Source organism: Populus trichocarpa, chromosome 13 (genome assembly GCF_000002775.5).
Source record: "Populus trichocarpa isolate Nisqually-1 chromosome 13, P.trichocarpa_v4.1, whole genome shotgun sequence".
NCBI lineage: Eukaryota > Viridiplantae > Streptophyta > Magnoliopsida > Malpighiales > Salicaceae > Populus > Populus trichocarpa.
The window spans coordinates 9,787,787-9,806,364 of record NC_037297.2 but is presented as its reverse complement, the minus strand read 5'-3'; the positions used below and the strand labels follow the sequence as shown (position 1 = coordinate 9,806,364).

At 30.9% G+C, this 18,578-nt stretch overlaps 2 protein-coding genes across 2 annotated transcripts; both read left to right on the top strand.

The window, feature by feature from the left end:
• The first annotated feature begins 728 nt into the window (after positions 1-728).
• LOC7477754 (glycerophosphodiester phosphodiesterase GDPD4) lies at positions 729-5,685 on the top strand. The gene is made up of 9 exons (XM_002319285.4): positions 729-1,045; positions 1,149-1,235; positions 1,360-1,457; positions 1,834-1,894; positions 2,555-2,635; positions 2,848-2,940; positions 4,222-4,311; positions 5,145-5,272; positions 5,357-5,685. Exons 1-9 carry the CDS (start codon positions 827-829, stop codon positions 5,526-5,528), a joined length of 1,029 nt encoding a protein of 342 aa, XP_002319321.4. The 5' UTR covers positions 729-826; the 3' UTR covers positions 5,529-5,685.
• Positions 5,686-13,440: 7,755 nt separating this feature from the next.
• Positions 13,441-16,370, top strand: LOC7479019 (uncharacterized). The gene is made up of 5 exons (XM_002319286.4): positions 13,441-13,663; positions 13,744-13,814; positions 13,902-14,007; positions 14,241-14,373; positions 15,986-16,370. The coding sequence occupies exons 1-5, from the start codon at positions 13,602-13,604 to the stop codon at positions 16,148-16,150; spliced, it is 537 nt and encodes a 178-aa protein (XP_002319322.2). The 5' UTR covers positions 13,441-13,601; the 3' UTR covers positions 16,151-16,370.
• The last annotated feature ends 2,208 nt before the right edge of the window (positions 16,371-18,578 follow it).

Sequence of the window (18,578 nt, the reverse complement as noted above, 5' to 3'; positions counted from 1 at the left end):
ATGATAAAAACTTACATTCAAAATCAATTACTAGTCTATAACGCAACTATAAAAAGCTCATATCAGTATGAGTTTTTTTTTTTTTTTCAGGATCTAATCACAATGTATAACTTATGAGTAGTTAATATACTTGACTTTTGACAACACTTGATTAAATGAACATTACTTTTCTCTTGGAATCACTTTTTGAGAAAAAAAAATATTTGAGAAAGAGATTCCTAAAAATTTAGAATGTTTGTGATTGCTTAACAATATGAGATTTTTATTAATCATAATTTATTTTATGATAATAATAAAAATAAAAGTAACAAAGGAATAATCGGTAATTTTATTTATTAATATTTTATATATTTTTGAAAAAAAACATATTTTTGAGGCAAACCAAATAGAAAAATGCATGAATACTTTTTTTTTGCTCCCTTTTCCTTTCCATTCCATGGACTAAATGCAAAAAGCAATTGAATTTAAAAGCAATTAAAAACTTTATTTTATGAAAAAAAACTAAAAATATAATTTTTTGATGTTCTCTACTTCTCATTTATTTATTAAATTTACTAAAAATAAAAAAATATAATTGAAAAAAAAAACAGTAAATTAACTGATGACTAAGTTATAACGGATTAATACATTTAGGAATTAAATATATAGTTTAAAATGGACTAATTAGTTAGCAATATTAAATTATAAGGACTAAGTTACAATAACTGAACAAACTCCTCAGCTCTGATTTCAGGGGGAAAAAAGAAGGTAAAACAGTCTCCATCTGTAAAAAAGCGAAGAGAATAATATTTCGTAGGTTATCAGTTACGAGTGAGAGAGTGTCCAAATGGCGATCTCCACTACACTAGGAGGAGGAGGAGGAGGAGGAAGGAGACATCAACCATCGCTGCTACAGAGACATCAAGGCCGCTGGCGCAATAATCGATTCCCTAAACTGAAATTTTCCGGTTCAAGAAAATCATTTCGGTATATCATAATAATACTTGCCTTCATTGCTCTCTTGCCTCCCATTTTTTTCCACTTCAAGCTCCGTCGCCTCCATCAAGTAACCCCTTTTATCTCTCATTTTTAGTTTTCAATTAATCTTGCTTTCCTTTTCTGTTTTTTAGTTGATTTCATTTTTTTTCTTTTTGAAAATGTTTGTGCAGACGCAATTAAAGAAGTGTGGGTGGCTTAATGATCCGCCACTTGTTTGTGCTCATGGTGGTGATTCAATCAATGCCTTCCCTAATACTGTAAGCTTATGTTTTCTTTTCTTAAAAAAGAAAGTAAAAAAAGCAGAATTTGGATATTTATTTTTTTGGATTAAGGAATTTTGATATGTATTAGCATTAGTTTTTTTTTCTTACATATATGTAGATGGCTGCGTATCATTTAGCACTTCGTTCTAAAGTAGATTGCCTTGAGATTGATGTTTCTCGTTCTAAAGATGGAGTTTTATTTGCTCTCCATGACAGGTATATTCGGATTATTATTATTATTATTATTATTATTTATCTTTCCAGTCTGTTTAAGAATCTGAATAATCATTGAAACAGTGATTTATTGCCTGCCCATGTAAATTGTATGTTTTACGTAGTTTCTATGTCATTGGTACAAAGATATGGTTGTACCTTTTGCATCCCTATCTTTCATATGGTTTGCTGAATAATCATTTTGTATTCCATTTCAAACCTCACGTTATGGATATGTGATAATTCATCTTGGACAATTTTTTTACTTGAATATGGATCGTGTCCTTGTTTCGAGTATAAGTTTAATAGCTTTAGATTCTTGGTATATGAAGTTATATTTCTGCTGTTCCGAATCTTCATTTTCACATGACACAGCCAGGGATTTGCAGCGGATATCTGGTAACAGTACTTCTAAAGTTGGGCACTTGAGCATGAAAGAGGTTAGAATTGCTGACTTGGCTATATTTTCAACTATGTTGTTAAGTTCCTCTGATACTGTCATAGTAAATGCAGTTATTTTTTCTATGTGCTTGTTAGTTTTTACCTCCTCAAATGCTGAGTAGTGTATGTCCGTTTCTTTCAAGTCTTAACTTTAGTATGTAAACAAGGATTTTGGATTTGCACATAATGATCAAATTATACCTGGACTTCTTTCCACCTTTCCAGTCATTTTCGATACAATTGTTAAATATTGGATCTTCTGTTATTTAAATCATGTATCTCTGTCACTTGTAGTGATTTATCATTCAATGAATGACTGAAAAATGATCCACCGATCCAATTAGAATTTTGTTATTTTGTCCATAAGTAAAATAAAACATTCAAAATCTTACTTTTTTTCTTTTTAGATATGTAACTTTGCCATTATCTTTCTTCAATCATATTGATTTATATGTATGCTCTAGGTCGCTTGGTGAACTTATCAGATATTTATGTTTATCTCAACCAAGAGGGATCTTTTTCTGTTTTTGGAATCCACAAGTTGATTCAGTCGATTAACTAATGACATTTTTAGTCTTGAATTTATGTATTTTTCATTCATATTGGAAAACATCTATGAGTGCTGTTGATTAAGACTATATGTTAGTTTGTGGTTGTAGATTAAAGAATTAGCTGTACATCACCAGTCTGCACAGGATTTTCATAATCATACAGTTCCCACTATTGAAGATGCTTTGATGGTATTCCCGGGACCCTTCCTCTCTTTCTCCCTCCTACTCTTCTTATACACATTCTTCAACAATTGCACTTGCTTTTTCACAATTATGCGGATTAAATTAAAAGTCACATGCTATACACTGTTTTAATTTTTGTACTGTTATTTTCGGTTTTTTATCTATAATCTTTGGCAATAAACATTATTGCTCTGACCATATTTTACATAAATTTCCAGTTGGTATCAAGTTCAGTTCGGCAGGTGATTCTGGATGCAAAAGTTGGACCTCCATCATATGAAAAGGGACTTGCGAAGGATATTCTTGCTGTTGTGAGTTTCTGCTTGCTCTCTATCTTTTCATTTTTGATCATTTATGCATGTGTTTTATTCTTTCGATAGTTTAACATAAAATGCATAACAGTATTCATTTCCCACAGTTGTTACTGTATCTACTGGCTTGCAGTTACTAATTTTACCATTCAGACCTATAAAAGTGAATGGAAAGTGGTTATGCAGCTTTTTGTGAGAACTTGTTGAGTAATAACCCAGCTATTCTTCATGGATGTCTGCATTTCTTTAACATTTGATTTTAACAGCTCTAAAATGTTTTCATGAACTCATGGTTGTTGTATTTTCGGATAATCATCCACATGAGAAAACTCAATCGCAATATAGGCCAAGTAATGACCACTCACTAAGGAAAAGATGGAGTGTAAGTTTTTCTTTATAATTGATTTATAATATATATCTAGACACTTGATACCACATGTCAACATATCATTAACGAATGTGTACAAAATATTAAGATCTTAGTTGTGGTCTTTAATGATTATCTTGATTGGTGGCTTTCGTTTCTGACATTTATGATAATAGACGTGGGAGATATGGGAAATTCAAGGTTTAATAATAATATATGGGGATAAATTGCAGGTACATCTTGATTTGCCAAGGGTTCCTCCCACCCGATCCAACCATGAAAAATTATTTGAAACCTCCCATTTGGGTCATTTTTAAAGCCTATTTTGAAATGGACCCCTGAAATTAAAACTGAACATCCCCCCACACCCCCTAGATTAATTCTGGATCAGTCCTCAGCAAGTTTGTGTGGCAAGCACCTTGATAACTTGGGTGCTTCACATGCATGATGTAGTTCTATGCTTTTATTTAGTTTCCCCCTCCCATCTTAGCTTTCACACCTTTTCTTTCTTTATTGTTGTCTTGAAAACTCTAGTTATGCATCTTGGTTTTTGTTAAGCAGAGAAAATTTAAACTATCAAACAACTGTTAGATAGTCAATTGATTTGTTGCTTGGAGGTTTTTTATTATGCATTGAATGTGAATTTTGAATCAATATATGGTTATAGGTTTTTTAGAAACATTATGAAGGGGCTTGAATCTGCAGATCTAAGAAGTTGGCCTTATGCATTGAGAACAGCTAGCCCTGAATAATTTACTTGAAAAAATGATGCTATTGATGAATGTGGAAGCTTCCATTATCAGTATTGGTCTTTTGGCCCTGTGATAATCTTGTTATATTGTCTAACATAAGTTTTTAGTTAACATGTCTTTCTTAGTAATGTAGTCCTTATGCTTGATTGCTGAAGTTTTCAGGTTGAGAGATTGCAGTGTCAGAATTGCCTTATTTGGGCAAAAAGTGACAATCTGGCCAGAGACCTAATCAAACTAAAGTCGAATGTCACGGTAAATCAGTTCGGCTGTTTCTATATCACGGAGCTAATTATTTTAGAATTGATTGGTTGCTTGATACATGGCTAGTTTATCTTTGTATGGTAATTTATACTAGTTTTGAATGTTAGACAAAGATAAGCCTTTGGAGGAGATAAAGCTGGGACTTGTGCTATTACCTGGCCTCTTCTGTTTTTTGGGGTCTTTGGTTCATTTCATAAAGAGAAATGTGTGTTAGTTTTGGTGTGGTTGTTTACTAACTCACGAGCTGGGCACAACTGCACTCCTCAGCTGATCATAGCAAATTCAAATCCTTTCTTGTCAGGTTTTTAGCTTTCTTTTAGTAGCTTTTAGCTGCAACATTGAAACTTGAAGAATCAACTTGTTCATGTTACTTGTGGGATCTAGGTCCCTAAATCAAAAGGTTAAAAGTACATGTTCTATATATAATACCTAGACACTAGAAAAAGAAGTTTTGGACAGAAAAATTAGTAGTGTGTGTATTATTTTTTTTTAAATATAAATTTACAAGCAATGGGGGTATCTGTGGGTTCCTTCAGTTCACCACAAGTAAACCTCACTGCTTAGGACTAAGCCGTCCTAGGTCCCTCTAGCCCTTAGATCAACAAGAGCCTACCTTGATTTTGGGAACAGGTCCCCCACCTGGTGGCCCACAAGAGTTAAAATCCATAAGATATTGAAGGGCAAGAACCGAGGAGGTCTTGTACCTTGGGTCAAGTATTAAACATTTATGCTAATAACCCTTGTGGGTTCTTAAATTTGTGATGTTATGTGTTTCAATTTTCTCACTAACATGCAACTTTATGTAAATGCTGGTCCTCTTTCAGGTGGGCTATATAGTCATGGTGGATCCTGATACAGGCATTAAAACGAAACTATTGAGAATGAAGGGTGCTGGTGTTGTTGGTGTTCACCATCCATTGATAGATGAAAAGCTAGTGGCAATTCTCCACAGGTTTGAATTGCATTCTAAACCATGCATCACTTTGCACATGCTAACTATTGTGATGATCCTGATTATATTTGAACATGTTTACAGAAGGAACAAAAAGGCATATGCATGGACGGTTGATGATGTGGATTCTATGCGGAAGATGTTGTTTGAGCATGTTGATGCTGTTGTTACAAATAACCCCAATCTTCTTCAACAGCTCATGCAAGATATTAGAACTGAATGTCGGGAGGAAGGTTTTTCGTTGCCAAGAAGATAATATTCATCTCAAATAGTTGAACTTGTGCGTTACAGCGATCAGCCGTTTCCATTTGTGTGGTGCTTATCACAAGAGAATTCTGTATATGGTCTTAACTAATCATTATTTGCTCAGTTCCATTAATCAAAAGCAACATATAAACATTACTAAAAGAAAATGGAAAAGGAGCTATTAAATTAATACCCCAAATATTAAAAAAAAAATCGCTTACAAGTATAGAAATTAAAGGCATTTGATCATGATGGGTAATGCTACCTGTTCTTTGGCAACGTGCACATGTCCTCTAAAAGTTACTGCATATTTATACAAAGAACATCAATAAAAACACATTCTAATATCTTGTAGTCTTTTTTTTTTTTTTATTTCACATCCACCACAAGCACATGAAACTTTGAAGTAAAAACCTCTTGTGAGAGATAAGTAAATAATGAAAAACCTTGTTATACTTATGCGGTGTGCAAAACTTGCAATATCCAAATCATTATAAATAGCTAGCTATTCTTGTGTACAAGTCGAGTTTATACTTTAATTTATCATCACATTCAATTTATCACCACTATCCAAATCAAACATTTGTTGCATTAAATAATATATAATATCGTTGCATTCACTACAAAATTGCATGACATTGAAATATTAAATTCAACTATTTCACCACCAAACTCTATAATTAATATTTTTGCATGCACGTCAATCTTAGTTTTAGTTGTCATAAGAAATGGTATACCTAAAAAAATAGATGATGAATTAGGTGAGTTATCATCTTTCATATAAAAAATGTGAAAATCAATAGAAAATACCATACCTCTAATTTGGACTTACAAATCCCAAAGCACACCGATAGGATAAATAAAGGAATGATCAACAAGTTAAATAATAATACTAGTTTCAGTTAAAGGATAATAATACTAGTTTCAGTTAAAGGATAAGGCTAAAAGTTTCATAAATAAATTTTGACATTACACTAATTAAAGCTTCTAAGTCACACATAAACTTTTCAAAACTTGTATTACCAATTTAAAAAGGAATAGAAATTGAACCTTCATCCTTTTCTTTTAGTGAGTTTCTTTTGAATAATAGCAGATACATTCTCCCTCATACTTACCATTTCATTACCTTTGAGTTTCTCATTCCTTTTTGTTATGTACAACTTATTAAAAAAAATTACATAAAAAGAGATGTTTAATTGCATCCAAGAGTGGAATATCGATTTCATCCTTCATAAACATCTCCAAAATCTCCTTCTCTTGCTCTTTTTTTGTGTGACCTAGAAGAACTCAAAGGAAGATACGGAGTTAGCTTAAAAGAGGAATTAAAAGGTTGAGAATTTACCTTGAAAGACATGAAAATTAGTTTGATCATGTTTAAAGAAGTTTTAGAAGGTTCGCCACAAGTAGAGATATCTTGACCTCAACTTCTTTTCCATATTCTAAATAGTTAATATACTTGATTTCTTCTAATGATTTTCCACTCCTCGATGTGATAGCACATGCATTTTTCCTATTAGGCATAGCTTGCGAATGCAACTTTTTAGAACTTTGTGATTCCAACTTACCAATGACATTAACAAGTTATCCTAATTTTTCTTCAAGTTTTGGATACTTTAAATTGTTCTTGTTGAAATGACATCATGTTTTGTTGAATTGACAAGGTATTAGATGTAAATGATTTCATCATCTCCTTTATATTTTCCATTGGCGTGCCACCCTTAGATTGACTTATTTGGAGTGATGGTAATCTAGTTTGATATTGGGTATGTCTATGTTTAACACCTTAATTTTGTGATGCAAAGCCACTTATTTAATTCTCATATCTCAAGTTAGGATGATCTATCAATCCACGATTGTAAGTTTTATAATTAGAATCATACTTGTGTTGTGGGTATGAGACCATTCCCATAACATTAACTTGATTTATAGGGTCACCTTAAAGAGTTGAGAAATAACTAATAGTATGCCCTTGCATCATACAAATTTCTTAAGTCTTAACTTGTTGTGAGTTACCTGTCACTAAAAAACACACCAAAAAGGTAAGAGTATATAATATTTGCTCAAAGTTAGAAGAATTTATCTCATTAACAAGTTTAATGGGTGTGTCAATCCTTGTGCCAAATTGTTAAGTATTGGCAGCCTTATTAGATATCATTGTCTAGCAACTTTGGGTGTTTTGTCCACTAAAACTCCTCTACTAGTTGCATCTATCATTATCCTAACTTGGGGATTAAGTTCCTCATAAAAGTATTGAATAAGAAGTTTCCTAGAAATTTGATGCTGAGGGTAACTAACATATAGTTTCTTAAACTTTTTATAATACCTATACAAGAATCCCCTATTCAGTTGCCTTATTCCATATCTTTCTTTTCTTTTCATAATACCCATGCAATAAAGTATTCTTCAATGATTGCATCTCTTCCTATGAGATCATGGATCCAAGGGAAAGATAATATAACCAATCTTATACCAATTTTTTTAAAGAAAAAAAGGAAAGGCCCTAAACTAGATTTGTTCCTCTATGACCCTAATGAGTTTCATACTTGAGCAAACAACATGAAATTATTTAAGATTCTTATAGGGATCATCACATACAAAGCTATGGAAAAAGGAAGTAAATGAATAAGGTTAGACTTAAGCTCAAAATGAACATCAATTTGTGGAAAATTAATGCAAAGTGGTTTTTGGCTCAAGTTTGGAGCAACGAGCTCCTTAAAAGTATAAGGTTGTTTGATTGTCATTTTGGCATGTTTGTTGATTGAATTTGCTTGTGGCACTTGTTCAAAAATACATGGTATGAAGTTTTCTTGTTGATTCACATTCTCCTCTAGCACAATTGATAAAGGACGCGTACTTGGTGATGCAAAAATTATGCATGTAATGAACTTGATGTAATTCTTCATAACTCTTATCCTATTATCGTCTTGATTGAATAATTATCATGGAGATCAATTTAGTGCCTCTACTCTTGCTTTATAAAATTCATCTAACGCTTCCTCGCTAGGTTGTATTTCTTTTTTGGAATTGGAGTTAGACATACATCCTACAACAATGAGCTAAACTAAAAAAAAACAAAAGCTTAATTCAAGTAAAAAAAAATGATTAGTATCCCTAGCAACAACGTCAAAAGTTTGACGAGTATTGAAGTTGTGCAAATTTAAAACTTTAAAATTAATGATTTATAGTATAGAAATTAAGGGTATCGTCTCACAAAAATACTAGTATTAAAACTTAATTACTCAATTAAAACAAGCTACTTAAATTTAAATTAAAAAAAATAAATTAAAGACGCACAAAATGTGTTACTATGATGGAATCAACTAATATGTAATTTAAATGATAATTAATTAAAAAGGGGATTTTGTTTATGATCTAAACTAGCTCAAAACAATTTATAAAGCTAAGATAATGAAAGAAACCAATTCTGAAAATTAAAAGATAAATTTGACAGAATATAAAATATATAGAGAAAAAGTTTTAACTTCAATTATAAGAATTATTCCTCAAGGATAATTAAACATCAATAATTGAATTTAAATATGATTTCTAATCTGATTTGTGATAATAAATAAAACAACCATGAAACAAAACAAGTTTTTTTTTTTTCTATCTATCCTTCCTTTTTAGTTAACTTAGCATTCATGCATTAATTAACTATAATCATATAATAACCTTAAGTAGGCATGCAATAATTAATTATGTGACAATATTAAAATCAATATAAGTGTAATTGACTAATGATAATTAAACACATATAAGGAGTTAATTTAATTAAGACTTATGTTTTCTAAGTAAAAAACAATAAAACATGGGTTCAAAAATTAGATAACCAGGCTACTTAAGTTAATTAGTCATGAATTTAACATAAACTAATCAACTAGTAATAGATTTAAAACAAAAAACATATGCTGCGCATGATATAGAATTTAGATGATCAATCATTAAGTTTAATCATAGAAAAGCATAACTTATTCATGTATCACAATCAAATATAGAATAATTTCAAGTACAAATCCACATGATAATTTAAGATCCAAGAGTACTAACCTCTTAAAATTAAAAACTAAGCTTCTTGCAAATTCAAAAAAGATAAAAGATAAAAAATAATCTGATAACAATAAAATCTCTTATTATCTTCTCCTATATCTCTTAACATGATTCCTATTCTTTTTTAGAGCTTAGAATTGGTTATATGAAATTGAAAAGGTGAAGAACTTTTCTAGTTAATAACTAATTCCTAATCAGATTACTTTAAGGTTTCTTTACACTAATCTAACTTTAATAACATGTGCATTGACTTTGACCTTCTAGAGATATTTTCCGGTGATATGGGACCCTCATCATATCATTAATGAACTTCCATGTCATTATTAGAAAGATAGACTACTTTTGACTAAGTTTGTTGGCAGATTTCAATCCTGACTTCTTAAGTGTCCTTTTCTCTCATCAGGATGGGTTACCAGGCCTACCATATATAGATGAAAAAACTCAGATGTCTAGTTTTCATCCCAACTAAAATCCTAACAAAATTCCACTTGTATTTATATATATATGATCCAAAGAGTACAATGAGGTCCATTCTAGCATATTTGAAAATTTTAACCCAACATTTTGTCATATCTTTACCAGAGATTCTATACACATGATTTATACTCTGACCAATCATAATCATACTAAGATTCTTTGTTCAAGTTGGATTATTGATGCAATTAGGATTTACGCTTCTTAGCTCCAATGACATGTTCAATATGCTATTTTTAGTTCTTTGCTTGAAATTGTATTAAAAATGCTTTATTTAGTTTTTTTTCACACTTTGTGTCTTTATGACACTGTTAAGTACAAAACAAGTTAAGCAAGTTATTATAAGACATAAAACATACATAAAAAAATTAAGAATTAAGTATTTAAAAACAAAATAATATGAGTGTATCATTAAATATAAAAGGAAAAAGGAAAAAAATATATCACACAATTTTTTTATTCATATTTACTATTATAAAATTATAAAGGAATTCTAATTTGTGTACTCCACGTAATCATAAAAAGGGAATCACATTTGATAGTAGGGATGATCATTTTCGGTTCGATTTGGTTTTTATAAAAAAAAAGTAACCAAACTAAAATTTTTTTTATAAAAAACCGAAACCGGTTCAAACCGATCGGTTTCGGTTCGGTTTTTTATGAAAAAAACTGGTTCAAATTGGTTTGGCTCGGTTTTTCCGGTTTGGGTTCGGTTCGGTTCAATTTTTTCGATTTCAAGCTTATAAAACCGAAACCGAACCGAACCGGTTGGTTTTTTCACAATTTTAATCGATTTAATTGGTTTCTTTTCACGGTTCGGTTTTTTCGATTATTATTTTTCCAGTTTTCATGGTTTAATTAATTTTTTAGTTTTTTTACTCATCCCTGTTTAACAGGTTGTGATTGCTCAAACTATCAATGTTTTTTTCCGAAAAGAAAATTGTATAACAAGAATCATTCGCTTTTCTTGTGTACGAGTAGAATAAGTGGTATGAAAGCTACTGTGACTTTTCAGGCATAGACATCGTGTCCATTCCATTTACATAATCTTAGAGGAATCCATTATTTGTTTGAAGGAAAATGTTTTTTTTGTTTTTCCAAAGCCGATGGATTATCTTAAAGAAAATGATTATACATCTATACTTATTGCATGTTTGTTTGTCTTTATTTTCTCATCCTTTTCCTATAGAAAGAAGAAAAAAAAAAGAGATGATTAAACAGCGACAAAATTAGTGAAATAAATAAAAAACAAACATGAAATACATATATATATATATATATATATATTAGATTTTAGATATTTTTATAAGATATTCTTATATGTATTAACAAAGAAACTAAAATAGCATGGACATTCATTATTCACTCGTACTTACTTTTATTGTTCATTCATTGTAAAAATAGTAATTTTATAGATTTTTTCAGTATTTAAAGTCTTACAACTTTGTTTTATCCTATGGTCGATATTTATAAACACAATCACTGTGTTTATTTGTTTATAGTAGGGAGCACAAACATTCTCTATAAGAAAAAAGAATCCAATCTATATGAACTAAACATGAATACGATCTTAAAATATTTGCTGACTAATTTTGCGAGATTAGATATACCTTTCAAACTATATATCAGAACGAGTTAAAATATTACAAGAAAATACTATACACGTAAAATTATATTTTGATAAATTTTCAGATCAAATAAAGTTCAAAGATATATTATTTCATAGGATCAAAGTTAATAGACAAATCTTGTAAAATCTGCTAGACTAGATCTTGTATAATTTTTGGGACATATTTGGAGCTATAGGTGGAATTTTGCTGTCATTCAAGCTATGATAAAAATTAGATATCACAAGATTTCCAACCATTTAATAGTCAAATGATTAAATTGTCTTTGAAAGCGAAATGTATTTAATTGGTGTCCAAGAGCTTTTTCATATTTTCATCATGGTTTTTGGGTTATAATCAAGTGTTCTGATGAGATAATTTAGTATTTTAATAAATATAAAATATAATTAAAAATCAAAAGTGATTGGCGCTTGTGGGGAGCCTCTACCGTATTCAGATGACACGTATGACGTCTCCTAGTAGCCAAACACTAACTTTCACAGTGGAGTTAGGAGCGGCCTATCGAGCTTTTCTCAATGGTGGGGCGCGTGTCGGTAGACGACAGACGGTGTGACTTCGACAAGCTATTTCTCTTCTCATCATATTTTTTTCTTTTCTCGCCTTGAATTCCACGTCTATCCTTTTAAAAATTAAATGTGTCTTCTTAGTTTGTTTTTGTATCAATTTTAATCATTTTTTTATTGCTATTTTTTTGTTTATATCTTTTTGAAGTTAATTTTGTTTTTCAATTTTATTTCTCAGCATTTGATTTCATTTAATTTTTGTGTCCAATTTGGTGTTCATTATTTTGATTACTATTTTTTAATATTTTTCTTGATTTATTTTGTTTTTCAATTTCATCTCTCATTATTTTATTCATTTAATTTTTATATCAAACTTGGTTTTTATTTTTTTGATTGCTATTTATTTTGTTTTTTAATCCTTTTATTTATTGATTTTTTTTAAATTTTATCTCTCATTATTTTATTCATTTAAATTTTATATAAAACTTGGTTTTTATTCTTTTGATTGCTATTTGTTTTGTTTTTTAATTTTTTTATTTATTGATTTTTTTTAATTTCATCCCTGGATATTTGGATGATTGAGAATTTTGCTTCTTGATTTTTTCATGTTTATCTCTTATGAGGTAATCTCAATCTCATAATCCAGTCACGGGTTTTGAAGATTAGCTCATTTAACTTTGATTTTTTTGTTTTTTTTTTAAATTAATTTTTTTTCAATTTTATCTTTTGACATTAGATTATTCAGCATTGAGTCTTGTGATTTTTTCTGTTTTTTTTAATAAAATTATCTAAATCTCATGTTTGAAATTGCATGTTAGTCAAGTTAATATAGGTTGAGTGGTTTTTTTTTTTCTTGATTTTTTTTAGTTTTTTTTTTATAATTTACTTTGTTTGAGAATTGATTTCTATTTTTTTTAATTTAATATATATATATATATATAATTCTTTCAGTCTTTGGATAAGAAATTTAGCATAGTGAACTCACGTCGGTATCTTTTTCCTTTTTTTAAATAAATTTAGCATGCTGACTCTACAATCCAGACTCGAATTACTCTTTCATTTTCTTCACCTCTTCTTCTCCAGCAAAACGACAGATCCATGCGCGGTGAGAAATGCACACCTGTCTCTCACCCATACAGTACGCCACTCTAAAAAAAATGGAATTAAAAAAGGAAAATGAGGTGGCCCCATCCCACAGGGTACCGACCTAGCGTTCCTGTGACATTGTCACAGCAGATGCAAACCGAACACAATTCTTCGAAGTTACAACTACCTTTCTTCCCCTCACCAGAATATCTCTTCTTTAGAGAGTAAAAAAGAATCTGGTAATACATGAGGAGGAGGGAAATGACTTTAATTTAATAATTTAATAAATAAATAAATAAATACAAGAAGATCGAAAGAAGAAGTGAAAAAATCCCGATACCGAAGATGGGATTGATGGCTTGGTTTAACAAGAGTATCGTCGATCCTCTCTATCAAATCCTTCGCAGGTTCTTTAATATAATTTATTTTATTATTTTATTTTATTTTTATAGAATTTGATAGATTGTTGTTATATATCGTTTTGCAGGGGTTTAGAGCCGAAGCAATTGGCTCTCTCAACGGCACTTGGTATTACTCTCGGAATATTTCCCATTTGCGGTAAGCTTTATATAAAATGAAATAAAATTACATTGTATGGTTCTTGGAGCTATTAACTAAAATAAAGAATTTTGGTTGGATGGATAGGTGTTACTGTTCTGCTTTGTGGAGTAGCTATTGCGTTGCTTGGATCTCTTTGCCATGCTCCCACTGTGATGTTAGCTAACTTCATTGCTACTCCTTTAGAGTTGAGGTATTTCTGCTTTCTGATCATATCCATCTTCATCGTTGATCTTGCGTTATAAGGTTCGGCTTCTTTAGGAAATACTTGGTGATTTGATTTGCGTCTCTGAATGCACTAACGGGAGTTGGCATGCATTCGGACATGATAATAGCATTTTCTCTTTGCTGCCCTTTTTGTGCATTTGCAGCGTACTGGGTTCGATTTTCTATTCTGAATTCTGAATTTTGTGTTTCACTTTCAAGCTTGGTGGTGCCCTTCGTGCGTTTTGGCGAAGTTATGTCCGGTGGACCGCATTTTCCATTGACATCTGATGCATTGAAAAAGGTTTTCACAGGACAAGCTTCGCGTGAAGTTATATTAAGTGTTGCCCATGCGGTAAGTAGCCAAATTGGTTGTAACCAAGGTTCTTGCTCCATCTCACATGAATGAACGCAATTGTAATCCCATGTTTTCCTTCTCTGCGTATTAAAATCTTTAAGATATTAGGTTTAACATCTTGGGATCAAGAAATGAGTCAGTATACCGAAGTAGAGCATTGAATTTAGAAGTCTGAAGAAATAGTTTTCCAAGGGAGCACTTAGACATGAAAAGGTTATCTTTATTCTAATTGCAGCTCTTATGTAAATTATAGAAGTACCGAAATATATCTTGGTTCAAATAAATTTCAACCCTCCCAAACATAGTAATCCTGGTAGAGGAATAATTTGTAGACTACATCCTCCAGTTAATCAGTTGAGTAATATGGTAATCAAATACTCCCCCATGGCATAAAATACACAACATCTGTAGTTGTGTGCTCAATCTCTTTGAGGATTGAGGGGATCATAATCTATGATGTTCCTCAGCTTAAGCTACATGTTATTTTGAACATGATCTATTTTGATGAACTTGAGCTTGAACAATATTATATGTCTAGTTTTTGTGCTCCACTTGGCTTGTGGTCTTCGTTTGCTGTATGCCAGTTACCCTTTCTCCCTAATGCCTTAGCTGTTGACTGGCATTGTTAACAAAAGAAGCTTGGATAATAAGAAGTGTGAACATTTCTAGGAAATGTGTTTTCCAAATGTTCTAAGATCCAAGGTCATGGTGCCAAATTGGTACAAGTGACACAGCATTTGCTAATTATGCTACTCCTATATGCTGGATGAATGTTGAGAATGTCACTGTAGAACCATCTAGTGGGTGATTGCAATACTTTGTTCGCAGTGTAAGGTTTTTTAATTGAGTAGGTCTGTATTTGTGAATTAACCTTTCAGATGATTCTTGAGTCCCACAACGTCATGGCCAGAGGATATTGGTTTCTTTAAATTGAGTAATCTAGGACATGTTTTGGTGTCCGAGGTGGGAGTACAGAGTTAGTGTTCTTGATTTGCATGACTAAATTTGGCTTTAAGAACATCAGATGATAATTTTAGGTTATTATGGTTCTTCATGTTGAGAGGATGGATGAATCGAGCCACATATAGGATGAATCGAGCCACATTCTAAAGAATGTGGATGCAAGAGCACACAGATGTACAAAATCCTTTCAGTTTATGGAGTTGCTGTCTTTGCTGTCTTATTAATTATCCACTTTCTAAAGACTCTGGATGGTATTTTTTTGAGTAGGGCATATGCGTTAACAAATGATGAAGTGGTAGAAACCCATGCACTCGAACTGTGCATAAGCGAAGTCCAATGCACCATTAGTTCAAATTAGAACAAGGAGGATAAGATGTATTAAAAATCAAGTAGCAGTTTCTGAGTACCTAATTTGACTCCCAATGCTGATTGTTGTAAAATTTTAGATTAGATAGAACTTCCAATTATTGTAGTGGATCAGCAATGCTTTGACTTGTTCTTTTCAGTTTCCTCCTTGAATTCTGCACTTTTAAACGGGCTAAATCCATATGTGGCTATACCTGTAGATTCAATATTTTTTTTTTGTTTCCTTTCATAGGTATTCTTATTTTATCTGATATTTAATGTTAACACAATGATTTTGCAGCTGTTGGGATGGCTAGTTGCAGCACCCTTTATTCTGGCTGCACTCTACATCATATTTTTGCCATGTTTCAAGGTCTTGGTTCACAAGTTCAGCACCGTTCCATCAGGCCCTAAGAAATCACCCAATTCACTCGCAGAAGTCAAGCTTAAGGGAAGGGATGTTTAATGAATGTTTTGTAAGCCATTCATTGACTGTCCCATTGCACTGACAGCAAGACCGCTGATTAACATAATAATACTGTATGTACATAAAAATTACAGAAACTTAGTGTATACATAATGTCATGCCTTATGAGCTTGCTGCAGTCAATTTGTTTCCAAAGTTTGTACTTGTATTTGAATTTATGAAAGTGGAAAGGTTCCTGGTTAATTTTGTCAGAGGAAAATCCTACTGTTGTTTCTATTTTGTTTCATTTTGGGTGCACTCTTTGATTGCTTTCATCCAATTGTCATTTTACTCTTTGTTTTGTGTTGGCCAGAATCTTGACTTTGCAGCTCCTTCCGCTGCTGTTGTAATAATGTAGTGCGAGTGGTAGAACCATATGAAGGGAGTCTGTGTTGGCTTGGCTACATTTCAACTTTTGTGTTGACTAGGAATTTTAATGGAATTGGATAGAAGTTATTGCTTTCAATTTTGCTTCTGGTGATAAATGTTTCTTGTGCTCCATTACCAGTAGTCTTGATCGAGTTCGCATTTGTTTATTTATTGTTCTTTGTCGCCTCCTTGGTTCCTCTTCCAGATTCCTATTGAGCATGGAAAAATTCTGTCCAATTTTGAACTCGAGGTTAGGGGATGCCTATTGAACATGGAAAAATCCAGTCCCATATTGAACTCCATTTTAGGGGATAGCAATACTGCTTCAAGTCACCGACTACAGGTTTTATGCCTGTTTTGGTTATGTACCGTGCTCTTAGCAAACTGTGCCCCATTTGTCTTGTGGGAAAGTATTGGTCGTGGTGGTGGTCATAAGGAGTCGCTACTGGTTCAATCAGTTTCAAGAACTGCTGCGGGTATAAAATTTAGTAGGGAGAAAACTATTTGATATTGTTATTAAATTTAGTTGAACAGGTAAATTTTGAAATCTTTTGATTTGATAAAATTAATTCGTGTGAGAGTTGTCCTGATGTAATTTAGTTAACTTGGTCTATTAAAAATAACTTAGTTGATCAGTAAAAAAAGTTTTAATGATAAAATTGAGAAAACAAAGATGAAATTGATTTTTTTTCCTGATTCAACTTCTTGTCTAACCTAGATTTGAAGCTTTTCTAACATGACTTAGTTGACTTGACAGGTTCAAGGGAAAAATGTTTTAAAGTTAGGTTAAGTTTCTATTTATATTTATTTTCTAATTTGGTTGAACTAGTTCGGTCTAATCCGGTTCACATGGTTTTAGCTTTATGAAACTGAAACTAAATCGGATTGAATGATTTTTCTGGTTTTTAAATCAATTTGTTTGATTTTTTCTATTGGTTTGGTGTTTTCAATTATTTTTTTTTTTTATGATTTGCTCGGTTGATTAGTTTTTTTAGACACTTTCTATTTGTATATCAATCTAGAAATGATCTAAAAAATAAAAATTTAATAAGTTTTATTTAAAAAAATTTAATATATTTTTTTAAAATATTAATTCTAAGATTTGAATCTAAGAAAATGAAAGAAAAAAATTTAACCACCAAACATATTTAAAAGTATCGTACATTTCAATCAAGAGCAATACCAATCGATTTTTAACTTGTAAAAAGCAAAAAATAACCTTATTTTCTGAAAAACAAAATGTGATACTCAATTTTCATTCAATTTAAATACGTTATAGTAGTAAAAAAAAAAAAAAAGAAGCAGCTATATATAGATAAAAGAAAAGTTGCCATAATCACAATTCACATACTAAAAAAGACAATCCCATATTTGAAAAGCATGACAGGAATTTGATAGGAGAGATTTATGATTTAAGCAGAGGATGATGATTTTTAGTTTGGTTTGGTTTTTATTTATAAAAATTAAATCTGAAATTTTTTTAAAAAATTTAAATCAAAATTGAACTAAAACCAGTTCCAATAAACCGGTTTTAGACGTGAATTTGACATAACATTATAAAATTCCATTTTTTATAATAATATAATAATTAATTTTTTTAATGAATAAATTTTTTTTAATTAAAATTAGTGATGAAATCATAGTGATAAAACCTAGATTGGCCTAGCGGTTTAATATGATATTCAAGTTGAAAATATGTTTTGATTAACTCGGTCAAAAACCTGATTTGACTCATTGACATGGAAAAAACTTGACTCTCAACTTGTTGATTTTTTTGAACAAAAAATATCAAAACAACATTGTTTTTATCTTATAAAAAAAATTAGAAGTTGATTTATCAATTTGTAACTCTGGCCTTGCCTAGATCCATTTCTGAATTGAGTTTTAAAAACAAATTTTAATTTGCTTCTGATGAGCTTGTAATTCAAGTTAATATTATCTATTTTTCTTATAAAATAAGTATATTTAATTTTTTATCACAAAATATTCAGTTGTATTAAATTATTAGTGTCAATCTTATGTTATTAAATTTTCTAGGCACTAAATATTTATTTATATT

Excerpts from the sequence above, each read along its gene's own strand:
- LOC7477754 (XM_002319285.4), top strand. The coding sequence starts at position 827 with ATGGCGATCTCCACTACACTAGGAGGAGGAGGAGGAGGAGGAAGGAGA. Across the intron at positions 1,046-1,148 it reads AGCTCCGTCGCCTCCATCAA|ACGCAATTAAAGAAGTGTGG; the intron begins GTAACCCCTTTT and ends ATGTTTGTGCAG. Across the intron at positions 2,636-2,847 it reads CTATTGAAGATGCTTTGATG|TTGGTATCAAGTTCAGTTCG; the intron begins GTATTCCCGGGA and ends ATAAATTTCCAG.
- LOC7479019 (XM_002319286.4), top strand. The coding sequence starts at position 13,602 with ATGGGATTGATGGCTTGGTTTAACAAGAGTATCGTCGATCCTCTCTAT. Across the intron at positions 14,008-14,240 it reads GCTACTCCTTTAGAGTTGAG|CTTGGTGGTGCCCTTCGTGC; the intron begins GTATTTCTGCTT and ends TTCACTTTCAAG. Across the intron at positions 14,374-15,985 it reads TATTAAGTGTTGCCCATGCG|CTGTTGGGATGGCTAGTTGC; the intron begins GTAAGTAGCCAA and ends ATGATTTTGCAG.